The sequence below is a fragment of the Colias philodice genome, chromosome 21 (assembly GCF_061535455.1).
Source record: "Colias philodice isolate Cphi_HAF_F1 chromosome 21, ilColPhil1 Martin Lab GWU primary, whole genome shotgun sequence".
In the NCBI taxonomy this organism is placed as follows: domain Eukaryota; kingdom Metazoa; phylum Arthropoda; class Insecta; order Lepidoptera; family Pieridae; genus Colias; species Colias philodice.
This window is the reverse complement of record NC_143106.1, coordinates 2,060,313-2,086,577: the sequence shown is the minus strand read 5'-3', so window position 1 is coordinate 2,086,577 and position 26,265 is coordinate 2,060,313. Positions and strand designations below refer to the sequence as shown.

The 26,265-nt window shown below is 33.2% G+C and overlaps 1 protein-coding gene across 5 annotated transcripts; it reads left to right on the top strand.

Moving 5' to 3' along the window:
* Nucleotides 1–977: 977 nt before the first annotated feature.
* LOC149478695 (uncharacterized) lies at nucleotides 978–26,120 on the top strand. 5 transcript variants are annotated; one of them, XM_089708658.1, is made up of 11 exons: nucleotides 978–1,137; nucleotides 11,819–12,031; nucleotides 12,525–13,063; nucleotides 14,422–14,517; nucleotides 15,748–15,865; nucleotides 18,603–18,710; nucleotides 19,748–19,924; nucleotides 20,606–20,773; nucleotides 21,149–21,305; nucleotides 23,465–23,494; nucleotides 25,342–26,120. In XM_089708658.1, exons 1-11 carry the CDS (start codon nucleotides 1,135–1,137, stop codon nucleotides 25,524–25,526), a joined length of 1,794 nt encoding a protein of 597 aa, XP_089564784.1. In that variant the 5' UTR covers nucleotides 978–1,134; the 3' UTR covers nucleotides 25,527–26,120. The 5 variants fall into 5 exon arrangements, with proteins under 5 accessions (XP_089564784.1, XP_089564783.1, XP_089564787.1 ...); XM_089708657.1 differs by having other exon boundaries at nucleotides 25,333–26,120; XM_089708661.1 differs by lacking the exon at nucleotides 14,422–14,517 and having other exon boundaries at nucleotides 25,333–26,120.
* Nucleotides 26,121–26,265: the final 145 nt, after the last annotated feature.

Here is a 26,265-nt window from a genome sequence, read left to right as displayed (position 1 = left end):
GATATTATTAGAATTTAGGCCTCATATAAATGAATAATGTAAGTAATGAATAGTGTAGTGTAGTAAAATGAATAGTGTAGTAAGGTACAAGAATTATTTAATTTTATAGTCGAGGAACTCTGCAATGTCAAAAATTGGACGAAAAATCACCAATAGATTATTCATACATTCAAATTAAAAGATTACTTCCTACCAACGCTTCCTACCTATGATCACATTTGTTACACCACGTCATTTTTTATTATTTTATGCCAATAAGAATTATCCATAATTGTAAATGTATCATTCTTATTGGATCAGATCAGATGCACAGAGGAAAGGTAATACATATATGTATATGTATATGTAGACACTCTTTGTATTGGAATATTACATAACGATGCATGTTGACCCATATCAAAACTCTTCAGACTTCAGGCAATCCCCAGTGACGTCATTACATACAGTTATAGCCCTAAAGCATTTATCCAAGAAACCCAAGCCCAAACAGATTTTAAACTTATCCAAAGACAGTCATATTCAAGAATGCAGATTAACTTAGAATCTTATATATAAAAATGAATCGCAAAATGTGTTGGTAAGCGCATAACTCGAGAACGGCTGAACCGATTTCGATAATTCTTTTTTTATTATATTCCTTGAAGTACGAGGATGGTTCTTATGTAGAGAAAACGTAAACATGTACCACGGGCGAAGCCGGGGCGGACCGCTAGTATCTTATAAAATCATATTTGAAACCTTTTGGTCGTACGAACGAGTCCTGCAGTTGTTCTCTGATTTACCTCATGTTCTCAATTACTAGAAACTCATCAAAATACACATCCAATTAATGTTTAAAAGTTAAAACTTAAAACACATCAATCATTAAAACTAGATTTTTGAATAGACCCGTTTCATATTTCTAGAAGGCTTCCCAACTAATCGTCTTGATCATCATTGCCAACCAGTTTGCGTGTGCGCATACTGCTTGACACATGCCGTCTCTCTCTTACGTTTAATTATCACAGGTCCCTTTTCTTTGGCTACCACAAACTTGACCTTTCGATTATTATAGTGTAATAATATTGCCGCGTCGGACGCGCGGGACGGCGACTCAAGTGTATTGTTTTAAAAAACTTTATCGTAATTGATATAATGGTAAGGAAGTGTGCGAACAGTGATTTTGTGTGTTGACGGAGCGTTAAGGAAACAATTGCATAAGTATTTATGTTAAGGAAATAAATCGCATGTTTATCTGTGATAAGGTCATAAGTGTGTGATTCGACGCATTTTGCGTTCTGTGTGATACATACTAACCTAATTATCATAAACAAATGACGATGAAAAGTGCGAATTGCGAACTTTCTTTTGGGCGGATTCGAACCGGTTAAAAAGTGTAGACATAGAAGGATATGTAAGCATAAAAATAGCTGAAGTACATACTGTGAAGATCTAGCGTTTATCTAACAAAGAACAACACAAATCGAAGGGAGCTTGTTAGACTGTTTTTATTGCGATTTAAATGTCAAAACAAAGCTAACAATCAACAATAAAGATACTTGTACCTACAACGTCATCGAACGTCAGATTAAATCATTTGTTATGAAATCCAGTTGGTATTAATAGGTACCATGAATAGGTACCTAATTAGTTATTCTGTCTTTATGTAAAAAATTGTTTTGGTTTCTAAAATGGGCTTTTTTACACGCCTTGTTTCTTAGAATTTATATCAGAACTAAAGGAAAATTCAAAATACCTAAATCCTATATGATAAATTAAGGTCGCGTCGTCGTGATTATTATACAAACTAGACAAATCAGTATTTTATTTCCTATGTCTATGCAAATAAATAATAATGAAAGGATCTTCGTAATTTTAAACGCTTAATTTAATTCTAAATACACGCTAGCACAAGGTTCATTTTTGCATATTCACATTTATTCTGTAGTGCGGAAAAATATGCAGTTTCTTTAGACCGAAATATTATGTTGAACATGCCTCGTCTGAGAATTAAGAACCTAGGTAGTAGGTACCCAACTTAATTCTCAGACGAGGCGTTTAAACTATCAATTATTTTTTTTTTTAGAAAATAGTTTTGTCTATTTGGAACTAGCCTAAATAAATCACGTGGTTTAAAGATAATATCGAATATGTATGTTCCTAAATTAATTTAGGTAGGTACTTCTTAATGTAAATTTTAAATTCCAACAAAATCGCAATAGATACCTAGGTATTTTGCTTCCCTTTAATAATCTAAACAGACAATTTATCGATATATTTAGATAACATACCTACATTTAAATAACTTTCCTATTAACCTTTAATAACCTCGAAAGTTCAATGAACCCTTGATTACCCTCGTAAACGTAACCAAAAGCCCTGTTGCAAAGCCTGGCTGATTCTAACCTTGACTCAAGGTTCTGTAGGTCTACAAATGTTGCATTTTTGCAATAGGTATATTGCGAGTAAACAAGTCCAATCTATACTTAATAATTAATATTATAAAGCTGAAGAGTTTGTTTGTTTGTTTGAACGCTAATCTCAGGAACTACTGATCCGATTTGAAAAATTCTTTCAGTGTTAGATAGTCCATTTATCGAGGAAGGTTAGGCTATATATCATCACTCTAAGATCAACAGGAGCGGAGCAATGCGGGTGAAACCGCGGGGCACAGCTAGTGAACTATGCAATGTATTAATGCATAATGAATAGTGGAAAATCGCAAATGTCATTTTTAATCACTATAATTAGCGTGCAATCGAATTGCGAAATGATTGTAGGTACTGGTGTCTGTCCACCGTTATTCAGTTAACGAACAAATGAATTAACGGGACATTTTATCTTAGTTTTGACTGGCGATAAATTTTGTATGGAGAGATTCTGAGTAGCTGTTACCTGTTTCGAGAAGAAATACGTAAACGCCTTAGCCTCTTAGATATATGTGGGAAAAAATACTTTCATAATATAGCTTATATTATGAAAGTCGTCATATTATATCATATACCTTTTATTTTATAACATTCACCCTAAAACATACATACCTAGTGATAATAATAGCCCTCAATAGCACAATATCATACCCTGATACCAAGGATAAGTAAAAGTATACATATAAATAATTAAATAATATATAGAACACCTACATTCATCCTAAGGATGTAAGTCGACATTCCAAGCTTGTCGTTGATAATTCCGTATGGAAAAACCCCATAACCCAATTTTACCCAGGATCTCCGGCGGTTTCTTATTTGCAGTTACAAAACTTATGCCATAGGTAATCTATTCCTATTTATTTTAAACAAGATTTTAAATCAACTGACCCGGAAAATGTCATTGCTAGGATACCACTTAGCAGTAGTTATTTAAAAAAAAACTTTCCGAATATTCATCGGTCAATATGTTTCGGCGAATTCACCACACAATCACAACAATTTTGTGTAAGTACTTAAATAGAGTTTTTATGAAGCATAAATTTTTTTTTGAGTTTCAGTGAATTTATATTATTTTATTTAACATTAATAAAAGTAATAAATAAATACAAGTACTCGTATGTTTAACTAGATTTCCGCCCGCGGCTTCGCCGGCGTTTGCGAAGGAAAACCCGCATAGTTCCCGTTCCCGTGGGATTTCCGGGATAAAAACTATCCTATATGTTAATCCAAGTTACCCTCTATATGTGTGCTAAATTTCATTGTAATCGGTTCAATAGTTTTTACGTGAAAGAGTAACAAACATCCATACATCCATACATCCATACATCTATACAAACTTTCGCCTTTATAATAGTATTATATATTATATATATGTTTAATTAATAGATTCCTATGTCACCTAATCCTCCAAATTTTCCATTGCCCAAATGTAGGCCAACATAAAAAAAAACTTACTTTCACTTTTGTATAAAATAAACTGAAATTTCCTAGTTCTTAGGACATCACTGTCACTAACTTAGATAATTCACTAGGTCCACTTAATTTTATTTATATTTCTGATAAACACATTAAAATAACGACCGGTTTCCATACATCTTCAAGAATTTACATACTCACTGTTACTAAATTGATAAATATCAGAACAATCGATACTTTCTGTTACTAAATTGATGAATTCTAATATAATTACTACAATCCACAGTCCATTTCTGGATAAAAATCGTCAATTATTAAAATAACGTCATATCTATTTTCCAAAACATTATTTTTTTAATTGTTGTGACCGTTTGGCGTTTACCTCATATTATATCCGGTTTTAATGAAATATGTTTTTGCAAAGCAGGGTATTCCCCATTTATTAATAACTAGCTTACCGCCCGCGGCTTCGCCCGCTTTGTCTAAAACATAATAAATTATATACTAAAACCTTCCTCTTGAATCACTCTATCTATTAAAAAAAATCGCATCAAAATCCGTTGCGTAGTTTTAAAGATTTAAGCATAAATAGGGACATAGGGACAGAGAAAGCGACTTTGTTTTATACTATGTAGGAATGGGTTTATTTGTTTGGGACTTACGTTCTTCGAATACTATAAAGTTCTTATTATGTATTCAATTAACGATCGATAACCTAATGGGATTAACAATAATAATTTATCAGTAATTGTTATATAATGAAGACTATTATCATAACACCTTGAAATCAAATATATTTAAAATATAATAAAATTGTAAAAACGTGTATTTGTGGTCCTTCATTTTTATAAAGATGATAATAAAATAAAAATTAATTTTAATACAACTGCCAAAATCCATTCGGGTTGTTTTATATCAAGCAACGCCAGGACCACAGGCCAGGACGTTGACTTAATTATTGGTCGCGGAAGAATTCCAACCAATACCCGCGGGCTCGACGGAACACAGTGGGGTTTTAGTCGGTAAGAAATCCGACATAACCCACGGCTCCTTCCCCGGGGGCCGTGTGCATCTTTGGAAGATTATCCCCACTTAAAAAAAAGGACGTTGACTTAGTTCGATACTCTTACCCTTTACCAAGCAATGCCGCGGACGTATAGTTAGTTTCTATCCCTCGTTTTAAACCCAAGCTAATACGAAATTTGCACAACCAGAAAAGCCTCTATCACATTATTGTACCTACCTACGTGTCGCTTATTCAGAGCACGTGCACATCTCCTGAAATTCGCAGTACCTATTTTTCCCCGCGTCTGCAATAAAATAATTTTTACTGAAATTTCCTTAATATTATTTGACGGTGTTTGAATTTTTTGGTAGGTAATCTCTGTAGCTAAAATCGGCTCTGGTTCATATCTGTAACTACTATAGCACCTCACTGTTTAGTTGTTTACCCGTCTGCTGCTATTGGTCTTAGCGTGATGAGGTATTATTATGGCCTTTCTCAATAACTAGTAGGCTATCTATAACTGAAATAACTTTTCAAATCGGCTCATTAGATCCAGATAATAGCTCTTTCAAGTAAACAAACTATTCGACCTTTATTTACCTACTAGCTTTCTTTATTAGCAAAGAAAACCCCGCATAGTTCGCGGATGGATTGGGATTTCCGGGATAAAACCTAACCTATCCTTTCGAAGGTCTCAAGCTATCTCTGTACCAAATTTGAAGAAAATCCATGAAGTACTTTTTGAGTTACATATTTACAGACAAACATAAAAATTCTAAACTTATTTACTATACTTTGTATCTACATTGAATGGATATCGATATTTTATTCAAAACATTCATCATCAACAGATTTTATTTACATGCTCAAATTCTAGCTGTTGTAATCTATACATATAATAAATCTGTAGAAGGGTCAATTCTGTACATTGAAAATATTGAAAAAATAAATAGCAAGGGGTGTTACTGGATCGATACCAAACCCAAATATGAGATTAAAAAAATTTTTGTCTGTCTGTCTGTCTGTCTGTCTGTCTGTCTGTATGTGAAGACATCACGTGAAAACTAACGGTTCGATTTCGATGAAACTTGGTATAATTATACCTTATTATCCTGGGCGTAAAATAGGATACTTTTTATCCTGGAAAAATACGTAGAAAAAAAAATTAATCTTAATTTTTCAGTTTTATCCATGGACGTTGTTCTATAGAACCGCGAACACACGTTGCGTATTATTATAGGCCTAGCCGTATTTGGGTCCAATAGATATTAATAAGATGTCATTGTCAGAGTTACTCAAAATGGAGAAATAAACCATCCACGCGAAGACCGACATCTGCGCGGACGGAGTCGCGGGCGGAAGCTAGTATATAATAATACATCTTACAAGGCATCTTGCAAGTATGATATTGACATGAATAAGGAAAAAAATACAGATATTTTAAGACAATTCTGCGAACTACGTAGTCTTTTTATGGTTACATGAACACCCAATGTATTTTTATAAAATTACAACCGTTACAGACTAATTTATACTACATTAAAAAATCTACAATTAATAGGTATCTATTACCTACTTACTTATCGTGTCCCAGCAGTAGGAACGTATATGAGCTGATTTCAAAAAGGATTTGGTTCAAGAATTCGTCATTTATTTTTAACAATCAATGAAAAAATCAATTTAAGCCACGATACGCGGATTCTCAGATTATAACAATGTTTATTTTATATTTCGTATGTGTACACTATTTCCATATTATTTATAGTAGATAAATAAAAGAAATTCAATGAACTCGTTCAAATTCACTGAAACAGCAACATTCTATTGCTAAAATCTACGCATGACACGTGCGTCCTCTCCTCATATAAAAACAGAATATAAACACGAGAATAACAGACATATTATATTACGATTTTCCGGTAATAAGCAATGCTATTTTCAGGGTCACGATTATCTTGCAATCATTCATAGAATAGTCTACGGATTAAAGATCACAATTTTTTTGACTTGTAAATAAAAGCAATATTACGTGGCAACAACGTACCAAGTATGTATTTTATTGATAGATTGTTAAATTTCGTAGATTGAGATTATACCTACACAAAGTCCAAAGACTATAAAGGTGTATTCGAAATATGTATTCGAAATTCTATTGTAAGTTTAAACTGTCACGCACACAGATACATAATAGAATTTGGCTCGTCTAAATGATTGGGTAGGGGTTTCGTTGGCCATCCTGGTAATATACTTAGTAAGTACCTATATACATTTTTTATAAATCGTATATAAATGCGAGTGTTTATTATTCTTTTTGCACGCCTCATAAGCGAAGCGTTGAGGTGGGTACCAGAGGCGGCTCGTGACAAAATTTTATGGGTGTTCACTTGAAATAAAACACTGAAAATACATGGTGTAAATCAGTACAATTTATTAAAAAAAATATATATATATATAGATTCAGGGATTCCGAAGACTCATCATGCCCCCCATAAAGCAATTTGAAATGCACCACAAAATACGACACAATCTATTTACCTTCGTAAAATATGTCTGTTTTCATCGACACGGTCATTGAACTCGCGTATTGACTTTCGGTACCTATGCGGAATCTAGTGCTTTACGAATGTCTTGTCGTCCGATAGACGCCAATTGCAGTTCATTCAACAAATGGTACCGAGATTGTGAATGTTTTTTCATCTTGATTGAAAGATGAGCTAAGTCGTCAACGCCCGTTTCAGTCCAAGCACTCTCACCTCCGCCGGCCGCGCCCGCTTTAAATAAAAGACACGGAAAACAAAATAGTTTGTTGCTTTCATCACAACCACACAACCACGGTGTTTTCACATATTGTTCAGATTTCACACGCGACATTACACACGCGTATATGTTTTCGTTTTTGTCGTACATTTTTGCGTAAGATCAAGTTCAGGCCGTGGCGGTCCCTTATTAGCTTTACATTCAAGCCGAATTTGTAACGTTTTAACACACTTTTTAATGAACGCCACATTATAATTATTGTTCATTTTAACACTCACAAGTAATACTGATAACTACAGGCTATTTCAACACGTATTTTATAATTTTAATTAGAAAATTGCATGAATCGCGCGCGTGCATTGAAGTTGACTCGAGTGTTTGTTTATACATACAGTTGAACCTCGATAACTTAAACCTCGGTAACATAAAAACCTCTGTAACTTCAAAATATAATATGATCCCTTCCCATCAGAGCCCAAAACCTCTTTAACTTAAAATACGCAACCTCTATAACTTAAATAAATAATCTCTGTATTGGCCCTCAGTAACTTAAAGAAATGTGTCCACAACCTCTATAACATAAAATTGTTTGTCAATGAGTCATTTTGAAAGAGTGTCAAAACAAAAGGTTTCGGTGTTTATTGCTTGCACGTGTTTACTATGTATTGTTAACGTAAACAATACATTACCTATTGTTTGCTTTATCGAAATTCTTCAAAGCTTTGCGGCGGTTAGCTTTATGACAACAACTTACTTGCATCATAAGTTTTTGATTGTTGTCCTGGAAACATCACTTTACTTACTGTGTGATAAAACTGGCTTAAAATGAGTCCAAAAAGAAAACTAACAACCCTCACCTACGCTGATAAATTAAAAGCTATAGAAGCAGTGAAAAATAGGATAGACCCTTGATAACTTAAAACCTCTATAACTTAAAATATTTTGTGTTTCCCTTGGACTTTAACTTATCGAGGTTCTACTGTATTATAGAAGTGGAAACTGGCAACATCGCGCCGCGCGCGCAATCGCTGTCCTGCCGGGCGGTAAAAACGAACCGGCAACGTTTGCGGGTGCGGCGCTCCGAATTTTGCTACTTTTCCATAGAAAATCTTTTGTTTCACGCGCAGGGCTCTGGCAAAACCCTCTCTTTCACTCCTATTGGATTTCGTATTAGGAAATGTACTAAATCTTTTTTCATTGGAGCGCAATCGTGAGCGCTCCGCTTCGCGCGTTACATAATACAGTAGGTATTATACAGGTGTATGGGATGATGGAATGATGGATATATTCATTGGTATTAACAGTAGTTTTAAAGATTACGATTGATTTTAAATAGTAATAATTAATGTTAATAATTAAATTAAGGAGTATGATTTTATTATAATTATTTATGGGAGTTCACTGCACCAGCGCTCCTTAGGGCGAGCCGCCTCTGGTGGGTACTACTGTCACTTCGCGCAAAACATCTGATTTTTCAAACTTAAAATGTCTTTATGTATCATACATTGCACTTGTAAGATAATACATACACACACATATTAAGAAAAAACACTATTTTTAACGTTCATGATATTTTTGATGTCATTTTTGTTATTTAAACTAGTTAAAAAACAGTTTAAAAAAGTTCTGTCTTGGACGTCCGTGTGTCTGTATGTGCGGATCCTTTTTCTTGTTAACACGATAGCGACCGAAATACTTTACTAATCGAGTCTTTTTTTTTCTCTTACGCTTGAGTATGCTCAGGAATAGAACCCTTTCATTTTTCAGGGTCTGATTCGATGTGGTTTAATTGTTATTAAATAAACAAAAATAATAATTAATAAATATTTATTAAAAAAAAATTATGAGGCGTGCACTTTTGGATTTTCCAAATTATTTTTTGTTACATAGCAAGGAAGCTAGTCTGGCTAGTCATAGTGCTAAAAGTAGAGAAGAACAACTAATCAAATACAATAAATACAAAATTAATCCTTTTAATTTTCAATCAGTAAATTCATTATAACATTAATACGTTCATTATATTATTCATAATAAATTAGTAAATAAATAAAAATAGAATAATAGATACCATTAAGAACTTGCAGTTCTCCGCACCTCTACATTACTGGCGAGGTTTTACAGTCGCAAAGCAATACATTACAATATAAGAAATTCAACTACTAAAAGCGTTGTGTATTTCACAGCTGTCCGGACATGTTTCTAAGTTTTTCCCCCAGTCCGAGTGTCACTGGTAAGCAAGTGAATTGTGGCAAACATCGGGGTAGTGTTAAAAATGTATACAATTGTTTATTTGTCACGGACGAAATGATAAAATAGTAGAGTATAGGGAACAAGGGAATAAGGTATATAAAGAAAAACTTTTAGATAAAAATGTGTATATACCCACTATTATCATTAAAATATAGTGCGGTAAATTATAAAATGAATTTCACCAATGTAATTCCGTATAAATTACTAGGTATATAAAAATACGTTTTATGTGTTGACTATTTGTGAGAATCGATCGGTCGCTAATTGATTCATTTTATAATGAATTATAAATGTTATTCCTAGAAAGATTTATGCATAAAAGACTTATAAATATCTTTTATTAATCAGCTCGTTTTATGGTCATAAACTCGAAGCCTTATATTTACTACGTCATTATCTAAGTTATGAGTCAGCCTCATTAGGATCTTAGGCTTGTCTTAATTAGTATATAATGAATAGTTTGCGGGTTTCACTAATTATCTCGATCCAGTATAGGTATGTATAAAAACTCTTAAGAATATCAACATTTAATTGTAATAACGTTTAAGAAATTCAAGGAAAAGGCATAGATCTTTAAATATCAAAATAAAATACTTAAAATACCGATAAAAATTATATTTACCAGTTTCAGTACATAAGCAACTAAAACGATTTGAATGGTTATTTTAACAGGAAGAATTTATTTTATTAGAAATTTTACATAGCTTGCTATGACCTATTAAAAATAGCATTTACTTAATATCATTTTCATTAGAAAATTCCATGAACATTCCATGAAAGGGTGTCGATATAAATTTCCATTAAAAATTTTTAAGTATAATTTTGCACATTAAATGTGTTCCTTTTTCTATAAATTTTTATTCTAATTTAATATGAAAGCTACTGAAACATTTGAATAGCTTGTATATCAAGAAGAAGTACCTATTACCTAACACTAAGGGAAGCAATAGTGTATTTTACTAAAGCTAGTGTTTATCATAGAGATAATTTATTGCAAAAATTACAATTACGCACATTTACCTACCAGGAAAAGCGCATCGAGCCTACTGAGAAGTAATAAATAAAATAATACCAATGACTTTGCTCTCGGCTTTGGTTGCGTATATCATGGGCCAAAATAAATAGGGAAAAATTTTCATAACACTACATATAGTACCTAGTTACATACAGTATAAAACAAAGCCTCTCCCGCTCCCTCCCCACAACGGATTTTGATAAGTCTTTTTAATAGATAAAATAAGGATAAAATGGTTCTCAAGGAAGGTTTTATTATAATAATTACAATTTCTAAAGTTTTTGACAAAGCGGGCGAAGCCTCAGGCAAAAAACTAGAAAGGCAATCGAATTGCAACGTAGACATGTATCCTAGGCATCAAACATGCCCCTATTCTTTAACTTTTAAAGTGTTCAATTTATGTACATATCGCGTTGCTATCACACTTATTTAAGCGTCGATCGCTTTCAAATCTATGACCATTCAGATGAATAGTCAATCAGACTGTTCTATATAAACGAATTAATTTGATCGCCAGCTACTAGCAACGTAGATACTAGATTCATACCTACGTGATTTCATATGAGAGATAAAATTGATTGATATTGGTACACACTAATCAATAAGTATTAAGTGAAGAATGGAAGATATGAAAAGTTTTTTAGAAAAAAAGAATAAAATTAAAATTCATGAAAATATTGTGGTAACATAAAGCAATTGAAGTAGAAGAGATTAATTTTCAGTATGCTGTATGCAGTATGACGCTTCAATTAACGTAGGTATCTATTAGGCTCTATACTACAATAGACCTTATAAATATAAACATGCCTTTTTTGTATGAATATTTTGATTATATTACATCACGCACGTACAGGATTTGTAAAAATGTCCAACCAATAAGATCTAGGACCGATTTTAACACATCTTATAATGAAACACAATTTAAAATACCTCAAAATAAACATACTTAACACCTTTTTCCAGATTCGAGCGTCCTCCGTCCTTCTAGTCATTGCTTTGCTAGCGCCAACAAATGAACAGAGCATACCAATATCGCCATGCCCAAATGTATTCCAGTATGAGCAGACTGGGTTCGAGCCAGGCCAGTGGTATGGCGTTGTCAACCTGTCCACAGACAGTACTTTACATTCGCTGTGGCTGAATATCGTGCTGGACAGCAAGGCGAATATATTGGGGGTAAGTTTCAGTCGTTGAAATAGTACCTAATAGATTCATTGGTTTTGGTGAAAATGGTTAATAAATTATAGGTTACCAAATGTGGAGTGCAGTTAGGTATGTTACTACTGAATTCATATTGAACGACTGAGTGAGGAGAGTGCAGAAAAGAATAAACTTTAGTTTGATAAACATTAGACGAGATTGCTTTATTTTTATCAGACTTTCTCTGTAGTTCTATGTTATTTTTCTATTTTCAGATTTTTCTGAGTATCGTCCTAACGATGCTTGTTAGTGTTAGATAGTAAGGATCTCTCATTAATTTAATGTCACACTATAATCCTGTACATTATTAACTTTGATACACAACATCGTCCAAGTTTAATACAACAGATTCTCGCATCGTATCGCTTCGATGGACTTAAATGTGGCATTTAAATTAGTCTACATTAATTTAATACACAAAATATATATTAATATTTATCAAAATAGTTCATGGAAATCTATTTTTCAGAACTGGGTAGGAGATGTCACCACAACCGACAACATAGACTTCAAAATCGAGAACACAAACATGAAAATCCACCCCGGCCCTGCGGTGGCCGTGCGCTTTTTCGTCAGATACGATAAACTGAGCAAAGCGCCGAGACTAAAAGCCATTCGACTGAACGGTAGAGAGATCTGTAACGCTAATAACCCGCAGCCAGCTGTCGACAGGCCTGATATAGATTCAACTCCCGATATAACAGCTTCACGACCGGGCAGCAGTTCTAGGCCCGATACTAGACCAGTCGATCGACCGGTTGATCGACCAGTTGACCGACCAGTTGACCGACCAGTTGACCGACCAGTCGACAGGCCAGTAAAACGGCCCAGTGTGGAGAGCCGACCAGTAGACCGACCTGAATCCAGACCAGACCAAAGCAGGCCGAATGTTAGGCCGGAAGACGTCATCACAAAGCCTGTGTATGGCCAGCCTTCAGGGGAAGGTCCGGTTTACACTCCTACCAGGAATCCACCAATACAAGAAAGCAACGTGAATCCTTACAGCATGTAAGTTTATCGTTCATTACTTGTCTTACGTAGATTAACATTTAGTCGCATGAGAATTAAATTAGATCATCACCATCCACCTAATACTCACTCTGTTAGTTTTAGTGCAGTGCTATGCTTTTAATTTAAATGTAATTTTAAGAAAATACGAACGGAACGTATTATTCTATTGTTTTTACACAATACATTAACTATTATGCTTTAGCGAAAATTGAGCTTAGCAAAAAACTTAACTTATAAATTGCAGTCACTTTTTTAAATAACAATATATATTTTATACAATTATACTTAAAATTGAAGTAATCATCATACACAGTCCACTATGGTAGTTATTTTGTACCTATCTATATAGTATCTACTACCTACTACAGATGCCATAAACATCGTTCAAGTGTATAATTTATGGAACACCCACAATCAATAAATATAGAAATTGAATCAGTTCAACTTCAACCTCCTATTATTTATATCAAACTCTAATTAGCATTCAACGTCATGAACGGAAAATTACAAATTAATTTTAGATTCAACTAATTGAGACTCAAATTTGCGGCCATGCCTGTTACCACACTGCTATAGATAAAACTTACATATGCAAACGAAATGAAATACGAGTTTAAATGGAAATGAAAATTTATTTTATGCCAGGTCAAACTTCTGCGTTATAACAGGGCAAATTGGTGGTGTATATTCCAAATAATATGCAAATTTTAACCGTCTACGCGCGTCTGCAAAAAGTAGGAGTTACATAAATCATAATTGATTAATCTGAGCTAAGTGGATAGCAACGTTCTATAAATTTTGACAATAAGATAAAACAAATGCATTCAAACGATACCTAACTACATAATTAACCTATAAAGTAATCTTGATTGTAAAAGGTTTAGAATAATAGGTATCCTGATTCATCAAAAATGTTGTTAAGAATAATATTTGAGCCATAAAAACGTTTGTGGTCAAAGTGATACATGCTTAGGTATCTACTAAATCAAATATGGAGACATGGAAAACCCAACATTTGTCGGATACGCCTTCGATTCATTCTATTTTTTGTTCAGTTTACTGATTAATAGTTTATTTTTATTCTAAATGATGTTACCTTTATAAACATATATTTATCTCTTTCACATAGACTATTGTGTAGGCAATTATATTTTATAAATAATTTAACTAATATAGATTGTAATGTAAACCATCACATAACGCTTTGCCTGAAAATATTGCTACGCATATATCTATAAAATAAAACACTCCAATCCAAATAAATGTAATTAGTATATATAATTAATATAATAACAAGCTACGCAATGCATGATTCCATATTATTTCTTTTCATATCTCCATATGGCACCTAACAGTAACAAGGGTGGTAGCCAGGCGCAAATTGTAAATGAGCGGCCTTACCAGATCACCACTTCAACGTACCGGCCCAAGGATGATGATGAGGATGACAGGTGAGCAGCTTGTTTCCCGCCAAAAAAATATGACGTCATCGAATCAAAGTGTTCGAATAATTTAGTAGCGTAAGCTCTTTTGTCACCTAACTTACTAATTTTGTAGACATTATTAGAATGTAGTAAAACAATTACTGAAGTACACCAAAAATAAGACAAAGGATCGATAGAAATGTTTTGCCCAAAATTCTCAAAATTTAACTATAATATATAGATTAATTCATCCTGTTGATAAATATACTAAACTGCAGGTAAGAATATGATTATATAAATTTATCGGTGATGGCATACCCTAAGCAAAGGCGCATGTCTGTATATTGTAAGCCTGCAACTTCGCATGGTTCTTTTGCACTCCTTAATTTACGATAGCTTTGTAAAATTGCTATATTATTTATACAGGGTGTCCCGTAAGTAGTGGACCGACAGGTTATGGGGAGTAGAGAGACTTTTTAATTATTATCCAACAAAAATACTAAAATTTATTGTCCTAGACCATAAAAGTATGGTGGTAAGAAAGCTGGTGTCAATAACTTTTTATTGACACCAGCTTTCTTTGAACTTCAGTCCGTAAACTTTAAAACGTAAAATTTTTATCTATTTTTTGGTCTCATTTTCTTGTTGTTGTTTATTATGCTTGAGTATCATTTTAATTAGGAAGACTTCTGTATCCTTAACTACCTTGAACAATAAAATAAAAAACAGATGGTAAAAGTTCATACTTAGCTTATGTGGATGATATTTTTATCAAATTTTGAAAATAAAGCATAAATGAAGAACTTTATGGTCTAGGACAAGATATTTTAGTATTTTTGTTAGATAAGTCTCTCTACTCCCCATAACCCGTTGGTCCACTTACTTACGGGACACCTTGTATAAATAATATAGCAATTTTATTACGCAACTTTTGTAATATAAAGATACTGTGGTATACCTAATACTAATACTCCGATATTAAAAAAAAGGGTTTTGGAAAGAAAATATCTTGTAATTCCATTCAGTAATAAATTCTAATGTTTACAATTAAAACCCAAACAGAATTGAGCTTCCCAGAAGACATCAATGGTAAACAAAACAAAAGATATTTTTTGCGTAGCATTCCCTTTTTTTAGCTACTTTTATTTTTCTAATTTTGGAGCACATAGGCCGTACCAATTATTTAGAACTACAATATATCCATTTTTCAATTAATTTATAACCACAATGTAAATTCAATAATATTATAATTTATAGGAAGCCAGACCCTAGCGACTATTTCGAAGGAGGTCAACCCACCTTCATAGTCCCAGGTTCGAGTTCCAGCAGTAGCAGTAGCAACGAATATTCGGATAACAATAATCGGAATACGAGAGTAAGTAACATTTAATAATACCTTCATGCTGTTTGATTCTTTTGTAAGAATAATAAAAACCATCAACCAACCACCATAAGTAGAAAGTGATGGCGCTAGACCATTTATATAGCTGTCATTTTTCCACACTGGAAATAATACTGCTTTAAGACTTCATGGTAAACCCCAGAAACTCAACAAAATTACGTTTTCCCTAGTTAGTAAAAGTAAATTGTGGCTTTTGTGGCATTCCTTATAGATTTCACTAATCAGCTATCTTTAAATCAATATAACTCGAAAACATCGTGATATAGGTATCGAGCAAATGTTTATTTAAGTAAACAAAATATAACAAGGAAAGCAAATAATACACTGGGGTAGATCCCTTTAAAAATAATAAAAAGTGCAAAAAAATCGCAGTCGGATGAAACCCATTAGAAAAGGAAGGGAATATGATGAAAATTAAAGGAAAAATAAATTACGGTCAATCCGAGTTCGGGAAGTGGGAGGGGGGAGCTTTTAAGAGCAAAAAATGGTTTCTCTTGATTTCCGACAAAACTACAAGTCCTACGGAAAAAAGTTCAATGGCAAAGTTGTAGATAATAAAAAGATCTACAACTTTTGTATTGACAATTTTTTCACATAACCTCAAAATTTAGGTGAAAAATTCAAAAAACCAAGTTTTTGGTTTTTTATTTTTATCTACTTCAAAATTTATTTTTTTTCTACGAAATTTGGTGGAAACTTGCTTTATTATGTCCCAAATACACTGTAATTTATTTGACTGAAAATATTTATTTTTTCGCCTTATTTTGAATTAATACCAAAAAAACAACCTAATTTTCAATCGAAAAGTCACCCGTCAAAATATCAGCTTTTTTCAAAAACTTGGGGAGCCTTTTATTCATTAAAATCTCTACTTTCATATGGTGTAAAAAAAATAAACATTACCATAGTAAATGTTCTCAGGAAATGCATACAAACAGTGTGAAAATGAGCTTTTACTAAATCAGGCACACTTCTCTTCACTTACTTTTCTAATGGGTTTCATCCGACTGCGATTTTTTTTTGTTTCAAAAATTATCTACTCTAGTCTATAATAATCATTACATGCAAATATTATAGACTAGCTTTCCGCCCGCGTTTTCAAAGAAAACCCCGCATAGTTCTCGTTCCCGTGTGATTTCCGGGATAAAACCTATCCTATGTGTTAATCCAAGTTACCCTCTATATGTGTGCTAAATTTCATTGTAATCGGTTCAGTAGTATTTGCGTGAAAGAGTAACAAACACACACATACACATCCATCCGCACAAACTTTCGCATTTATAATATTAGTAGGATAGGATGAGTAGGATTACTTTAACAAATTATATTTATTAAAAAAAATGTATCATTAACAGAAATAAGATAATAATTATGTAATAAGTTTAATGAGATTCACCTACATGACCTTTTACCAAAAACTCGTTCTTAAATACCTGATATAGGTTGTTCCCAGTCGACCACAAGGCTAATTAATTTATTATATCCAGTTTCCTAACGTATACCTGACTCATTAATTATCATATATTTTGTTAGAACTTCAACAACATCAATAAAACAATTTATGGCTACTTTATGGAACATCTTAATATCTTAATACTATTATAAAGGCGAAAGTTTGTATGGATGTATGGATGTATGGATCTATGGATGTTTGTTACTCTTTCACGTAAAAACTACTGAACTGATTACAATGAAATTTAGCACACATATAGGGGGGAACTTGGATTAACACATAGGATAGTTTTTATCCCGGAAATCCCACGGGAACGGGAACTATGCGGGTTTTCCTTTGCAAACGCGGGCGAAGCCGCGGGCGGAAATCTAGTATAACATAATACATAGTTACGGATTATGTTGTTTTGTGGCTTTTAAGAATATTTAATTTGGAACAAATAAACTTTTTTAGATGTCCTTTTCATGTACAGCTGTATTAAACAAAATCCTACTACTGTTATAAAGGCGAAAGTTTGTAAGTATGGATGTATGGATGTTTGTTACTCTTTCACGTAAAAACTACTGAATGGATTTGAATGAAACTTTACCACAGTATAGCTTATACATCAGAATAACACATAGGATAGGTTTTATCCCGGAAATCCCACGGGAACGGGAACTATGCGGGTTTTTCTTTGAAAACGCGGGCGAAGCCGCGGGTGGAAAGCTAGTATTATATAGTTCTTGCCTTCAACACAAAAAATTGTGTTCATAAGTTGTTCAATACATAAACGTATCTTCTGTGTAAATAACTCAAATATACGTAAACGTGTCAACTACGCCCTTGCAATAATTTTCTACGTCATTTGATCATATTGATAGTATCGATCATTATAAAAGACACAACGTTTATCTAAAACGCAGTTAAATCAATTTATTAATAACTTTTCCTCCTTTGTTAATTAAACACACGTAGTAGGTATGAATTTTTTATCAAACAATATAAAAAGTTTAAAAAATTGGTACCTACATTTAATAAATTTTAACAGACTTTGGTCCATAAATTTGTAAAATTCCTATCACTGATTTAAAAGGATAAGTGTACCTACCTAACTCATTCGTTTGAACGACATTTTCTACCCCGCAAGTTATATTAATTACCTTAATTTAAATGTTTTACTAGTGTAGGATGCTATGATTTATGCACTCATATAAATGTGCTATATTTTATCATGTCAATATATTTTTTATTTATTTCTTAATTATGTATTTCCAGGACCAATGTGGCAAGGTGGTTAGAAATAACCCCAACCCCTTGGTTGTGAACGGGAAACCTACTTTGGAAGGGCAGTGGCCGTGGCAGATTGCTTTGTATCAAACGCAGGTACTAAATCAACTATAACTTATGATGTTTTAGTTATAATATGATACGAAAAGGTTTACTTCGTTCTTAGAAACAGAGTGTCCCAGCAACGGTATATTAAGCCCCAAGGAGGTTATAGTTGTGCATACGCTAAGTACCTTCGCGCTTAGTATACCAATAGTGGGACACCCTGTATAGGTGTGATCGTTATCAAGTCTATTTAGTCAATTAATTTATTGTAATTTATGTTAGATAGGTACTTATGACGATAAAAGCCATAATATTTTTAAGGAATATCTTAAGCAAAAAAAAATCGTCCGTTGTTGGTAGTAAACATAATATATTGTACCTAAGAATCTATAGTATGTTATTTATCTGTAAAAAGAGACTTGATACCACTGAAAAAACGATCTATATATTATATTTTTCATGTATTGTATCTATTTTTATCCCACCGAGAAAGGACGATTTCCTATGCGAAATAAATCAATCCTCAAACAGATATGATATATTTGTTGAAGGGTTGATTTATTATCTTCCCTATGTTCTACTACTTTTGATACGTAGTTTTACCTCCAAAGTTTAAATGTGGCATCTAATATTTCAAAGTGATTAAATAGTATTTTAGTTTATCTACTAACTGTCCCAGTAGACGTTATTTTGCCCTGTTGCCAATTTTTCGTGATTCCTCTCCATAAGAACCCTCTTGTGACTAAACATAAACGTGAAAATATTAGCCGTATTGGGCGAGCCGTTCTGGAGATTTAAGCTTTATGCAACACGTTTGGCGATTCACGTTTCAGAACCAAAAGTAGTACCTACCTACATACCTTTTTTATTAAAGTGAAACTTTTATTACATCGTCTCAAACTTTTTGGTCTGTGTAGCGCATGTCGCGTGACGGTCGGCTGCCGAGTAGGTATAAAGCAGTGTTCGGAGTCATTATCGTACAAATACGATAATTTTGTGCCTAAGTTTCACTTTTACCGTGGTTTCATAAAACCACACAACATTTTTTTCTTATAAACATTTTAAAATATTAACTTATACATTTCCAGACGGTAGACAACAAATACATTTGCGGAGGTACCCTCGTGACACACAAGCACATCATCACTGCAGCCCACTGTGTTACACTCAAGGAATCGAGTAGGGTAGTCAACAAGAACACGCTGACTGTTTACCTGGGTAAACACAATTTGAGGACTTCGGTCGAGGGAGTACAGATCAGATTGGTATGTAGCTTTCTGCTTTTAAATATGGGCGAAGTTCGAGAACGTTCTAATATCAATTTTACATGAATCGCGATGCAATCACGATAGTGTATAGGGTATAAATGTCTATGATGTATAGAGCCGGCGCGTAGAAACAATATGGAAAGGTAAAAAATACTTTGTACACATCCGACCAATCGTGGTTGTCAATTAATCAACCAATCAAGGCTAGTCACAATGACTAATAACTTGAGGGTAGTTGGGTCGCCTCGTTGATTAGGCACAGGACACAATCATTAACAATGGTCAAATCTAACATGCATATGTATCTTAGTTACAGACTGTCTTTTCTTTTTTTGGCAATTCAGTATATTTGAAAATAGATTTTATTTAAAGAACAACCTGGATACCTATAATTTCATCTTATATCTTGGAAATATTAGCCCATATTTTGCTTTTCTTATTGGACTTTTAATGCTCTTTAACAGTAAATTATCAAATTCAAACAAATTGCCTGCATTGAATTTTAAAGCCTATGTCCATAGTTTTCTAGCCTATGTGCTGTTATCTATTAATCTAAATTTCGTAATTGTCATTTTTTACTGTAAAGTTAATTCTTTTCTTCTTATAATAATTTATTACTGTATGTTAACAGTACAAATAAATGTATCTTCTTTCTATCAATTGTATTTCACATTCCAGGTAGCAGAAATCACAGTACACCCACAATACAACGCATCCTCCTTCAGCAGAGACCTCAGCATCTTGAGACTGAGAGAATCCGTGCAGTACACAGACTTCGTGAGACCAGCCTGCTTGTGGCCGGACAATATGGTTGATCTTAACAACGTTATTGGGAAGAAGGGTTCGGTATGTATATTGTATTATGATGAAATAGTAAAGTAGATCAAATTTATTTATTTATTTATTTATTTAATATATTAATTAAATAAATTGTATAGAAATAAGAAGTTCATTAGGTAGTTTTGAAATTCAGTAATGTCTGAAAGAAGCAGCCATGTTTATATCTTGCACCTGCATGCTAGACAAAATAGACTTTTATCAAAACGATTAAATCATACTTAAAACTAAAATGAAATGTCTAATGGTCTGCACTAGCTTATCAGCGTTAAAATCACAAATGTTTTGAAATTTTAGTTCCGATGCCAGAATTCACTTACCATCAAGCAAAACACCGGAAAATAAAAAGACAACGAAATTTTCATAGCTAAAAATAATTTCTAGGTTGTTGGCTGGGGCTTCGACGAGACAGGCGTAGCAACAGAAGAGCTGACCCTGGTAGAGATGCCCGTGGTCAACCAGGAAACTTGCATTCGTTCCTATAGCGAATTCTTTGCAAGGTTCACCTCGGACTATACTTATTGCGCCGGTTATAGAGATGGTAAGCATTAGTAACTACTAATGTTTATGTAAATATGTACTAATAATAGTGTACGTTGACTGGACTAAGCATAATTTAACAGTAATTTTCTACCCTCGTGGTATACAAGGCTTGAATCGCAATAAGAGAAACATCTGGCCTATTCATAGATTATGTCGATTTCTTTCATCGAGATATATGTACTACTAGAGAGGTTATTCCAAACAAAAACATTGCGCGCGGCCGATGTGGTGGCCGGTGGGGTACGTGTGGAACGAGCGAGGCGTGGCTTCAAGTTCAAAGATTAAGCAATGCGTGCAGATGCGACACATTGTGCAATCTGTTTACTCGAAACAGAAAATTTAAAAAAACACCTCACGTAATTTATGGACGCCCCCTTACTCGATCACAATTTTTGTAACGAATGTGAAAGACGAAACAATAAATACGCAAAGTGGCTTTTACTATAAACGGAACTACATTTAAAAATATACTTTATTTATTGAGTTATAAGATTGCTTCCATTCTGTTTATTTACATTCTCAAAAACATCAATCGCCGCAGAGGCGGCTTGCGACAAAGGCGGCTTGTGTCAAAGGCCTCGGCGATATCATTTAAGAACATAATATACTTTAGGCAAACTTGTAATAAGATCTATTTTACTTTCTTATTAGTCCATTTGACAAGGATATTGGGTAAGATACCTATTGGAATAATTTTATTATTATGTATGTAGTATGTACTTATTAAATCCGCGAATAAAGAAAAATTTAGTCGCGAATATAGAAATTGGGTCGCATTTTTTTAATCCGCGAATAGTGAAAACGCGAATAAAGGAAGCGCGATTAAGGAACTTTTACTGTATTAGTTTCTGTGAATGTTGTGTTTATTTGTAATTGTTGTGCATAATAATTTATAAATCCTATTGGAACAACTGTTGATGAACCTTTTTTTAATAAATAAAAATAGGCAAATAAATAAATATTACTTAATATAACCTACCGTTTTACTTTGCGTAGTCGGGTAAAAGTATAAATATTTAGGTACTACACCACGGTAATCTTTCCTAGTATATAATGTATATACATAGTTAAAAAATCCAGTTACATTTTTTTAACAGACTCATCGATAGTGTCACGTCTGTGCTGTTAGTCTATGAAAAATGGCGCGATACGCAGAACGCGTGGTGATTTTTCGTAAAATGATAACAATATTAGTAAAATGCATGACTTACTCATAATAAGGAAACTTACTGGTGAAAAGTCACTCCTCAGGCTTTGTTTGTATTATGGGAACTGTTAAAACAATATCTTAGCACACACGAAGGCATTTTGAACAGAGCAATAACACGTGTTGACGCGGCAAGCGGGGGGCACAGTCCGGCACAGACTAAAGAGACTTGTGATTCTTACCTCTAGCTCGTGTTAAAGAGAGTGTAGTAGCGATCGCCTCTCTAGTGTACATATATCTCGATGATTTCTTTATATCAAGGAATGTATATTTCTCTGTACAAAACAAATAGTTCTAAGAACACATTAACACTTCACAAAAAGTGGTAAATAACAAATAAGACAAGCCTCGTAACTTTAACTTGTGACCGTTTTAACTCCTAAGTTCTATTTGTGTTAAGGCTCTGTGCATATTTTATGGACTCTAGTCTGTTAATGGAATTACTCTGTTGTATTTAATGTATGTCTGACCAAATTGTAGCCAGATGTGAAGTTTCGGTCATTAATTTAGCAATGATAGTGTCGCATTTTATGGCTATCTTTAGACCGCTTTAGGCTTCGATCGAGAAGTGGTTGGAAAAAATTTTGTACGCATCTTCAAGTCAAAATATAGTTAACCAAATTGTCACTTTCAGTTTACTAGTTCTTAAGGAGCAACAAACATTTGTACATCTAGGAATTGAAACCAACTTAGTTGTTGATCGCATTTTTTGTTTTGAATGTTTTCTGATATCTGTAGCAATTGAAGAATACCTTTATTATAATTGAACAAAAGCAGGCACGAAATAATGCTATCAGTTTCCTGCAACAGTATTATATTCACTAAAGTATATCATATCCAAAATCACGTTTATTTATTTATATATCAAACCAGACGGTCATGCATTTGTCAACATATCCAACGCAGTTTCACGAGGTATATATTTCACCATTCCCGCTTATTTATTACAGGGTCCAGCGGCGGTAGAAATAGGAAAAAAAGTATGTTCCCTATAATATAATCTTATTCTATTAACCTGGCATGATCGGGCTTTTAACTGTAAAATACTTCTCCCCTCTTTTTATTATTTCTTTATAGTTATACTAATATTTATGTTTATCTTAGACTTTTTTATATATATCTATTTAACTATAGACATTTTTTTTATCTTGTTCGCTATTTAACACACACTGGACCTTGTTTCGCCGAGCTTTATAATCCATATAAATATGGAGGCTAGTTACAAAATCCACTGTCACTACAGAAACTTTTTCGTAATGTTTATTTAAAAGGTGCTTAGAATATATATGCCCAGTTTCAGGACTTGCTGATTAAGACACTGACCATTAAATACTTATAACTTGTAAATCATTCGGCAGATAAGCTTAACTGAACATATCTAGACTTTGTATAACCTATTTTTCTACTATTTCGTTATATTCCCAATCTGCAACAACTGCTACACTCATACCTGTTTTAGCACCATTTTGAAATGTTTCTGAGCTGTTATTTACGCCTTATTTTACCGGAGACTTTGAACATTATCCTCGTAAGATTTTTCTACCCTCCATATTCATTAACCATTTTGCATCAATGTTAACATTATTAGATCGTATTCAGATCCAAAACTATTTTTGCTGACGCAATTATTATCAATACTTATATGTAAGCTATATTATTTTAGGAATTAACGGATATATTTATTTTAAAAATTCAAGTACATTTATATCTCTTTTAGTATGTTATAGGATGTTTACAAATGTGTGTACATATTATGCTTTAGCTGTTAACAAATTATTCTTTTAAAATTCCATAGTCTGGGATTGAATTTGCTTTCGTAGCTTAGTATATATTTCGTATGTTTCTCAGAATAAAGTATAGACAATAGTGATGTTCCATCTTAAACCAACCCATGATATTCATTACTCTTTCTAAACCGATGGATTAACTATTTGTCAACTATTTGTATTTGTGACTTCTTTCCTTTCCTTATTAATAAAGTCAGTAAGATACCTACTTGATTTTTCAAACAATAGTAATGAAGCAGTTTTGAAAGATCAAAACTAAATAATTTATCGTACTCTTTGTTGCATATACAGGGTGTCCCGTATGTAGTGTACTATGATCAAAGGAACGTAGTTTTTCATACGCTGATTACGCATAATATTCATAAAACCCTGTTTTTGCACGCCTCATAAGCGAAGCGTTGAGGTGGTTACTACTGTCACTTCGCGCAAAACATCTGATTTTTTAAACTTAAAATGTCTTTATGTATCATACATTGCACTTGTAAGATAATACATACACACACATATTAAGAAAAAACACTATTTTTAACGTTCATGATATTTTTGATGTCATTTTTGTTATTTAAACTAGTTAAAAAACAGTTTAAAAAAGTTCTGTCTTGGACGTCCGTGTGTCTGTATGTGCGGATCCTTTTTCTTGTTAACACGATAGCGACCGAAATACTTTACTAATCGAGTCTTTTTTTTTCTCTTACGCTTGAGTATGCTCAGGAATAGAACCCTTTCATTTTTCAGGGTCTGATTCGATGTGGTTTAATTGTTATTAAATAAACAAAAATAATAATTAATAAATATTTATTAAAAAAAAATTATGAGGCGTGCACTTTTGGATTTTCCAAATTATTTAATTAATTCTAACGTTTACACCTTAAACTGTAAATCAAACAGTGTACGAAAAAATTCAACAAAATTTAATTACGTCATTTTGTTGTTTAAGTATTTTTACGTAATCCGCGTATGTAAAACTATAAGTTCCTTAAGTACACCGCATGCGGGACACCCTGTATATTTAATAAACATCTAATCAACAGGTACATCAGTTTGCAACGGCGACAGCGGCGGCGGTATGGTCTTCAAGATGCACGATATTTGGTACTTGCGCGGTCTTGTATCACTATCTGTGGCAAGGCACAACGAGTTCAGATGCGACCCCACGCATTACGTTGTTTTCACTGACTTAGCCAAGTTCTTGCCTTGGATTAAGGACCATATAAGCGACTATTAAACGGCCTTAGAATACATAATATATAACCTGGGGTAGAAGCGGTATACGCGTAAAAACACGTTCCATTTGAAGTCAGCTAATTTAGCTTGGTTGCGTTTAGTCGGTTAGGTTGCTCTCTCTTTTAGGCTTATGGTTTAAATGTATGTTCTATCTTTGTCTAACGCGGAACGGCTTTTACTCCTAGTTTGTTCGCATATACCGCTTCTACGTCAGTTTATTTATATATTCTTAGTAAACAGCGTCATCTTTTATTGTGATACGTAACTAATGTATTGGAATTGACCGTCTGAGATTATTAAACGAAATTGTAATTCGATTCTTGGATGATGAGCTTGAGCTTATTGTTCTAACTACACTTTGCCCTTAAAGCTCTCTGTTTCTTATGAATTACGTACTACGTATATTTTACGTAGTTAATTTTAAGACGAGATCGGAGTTCGGTTTCTTTCAAAGCCTTTATTTCTAGACCTTATTCACAGAAATTTGTGTACTGTATAACTTTCTTATTTGCTCAAAAAATTGACTGTTTAATTTATAACAGACCTTATAATTAATACTGTTGTAAGAGTATGGAAATAAAATTATGAATTCTAATATGTATTTTTATTTACTGCATTATATGAATGATTTATTTCATTCTTTCACGTTGTAACGGAAAGGCTAGTTAATCATAATTAAAAATTTCTTCAAAAAATAAGACAAAAAACTGCTATTATACAAAATTAAGAAAAGAACAGAA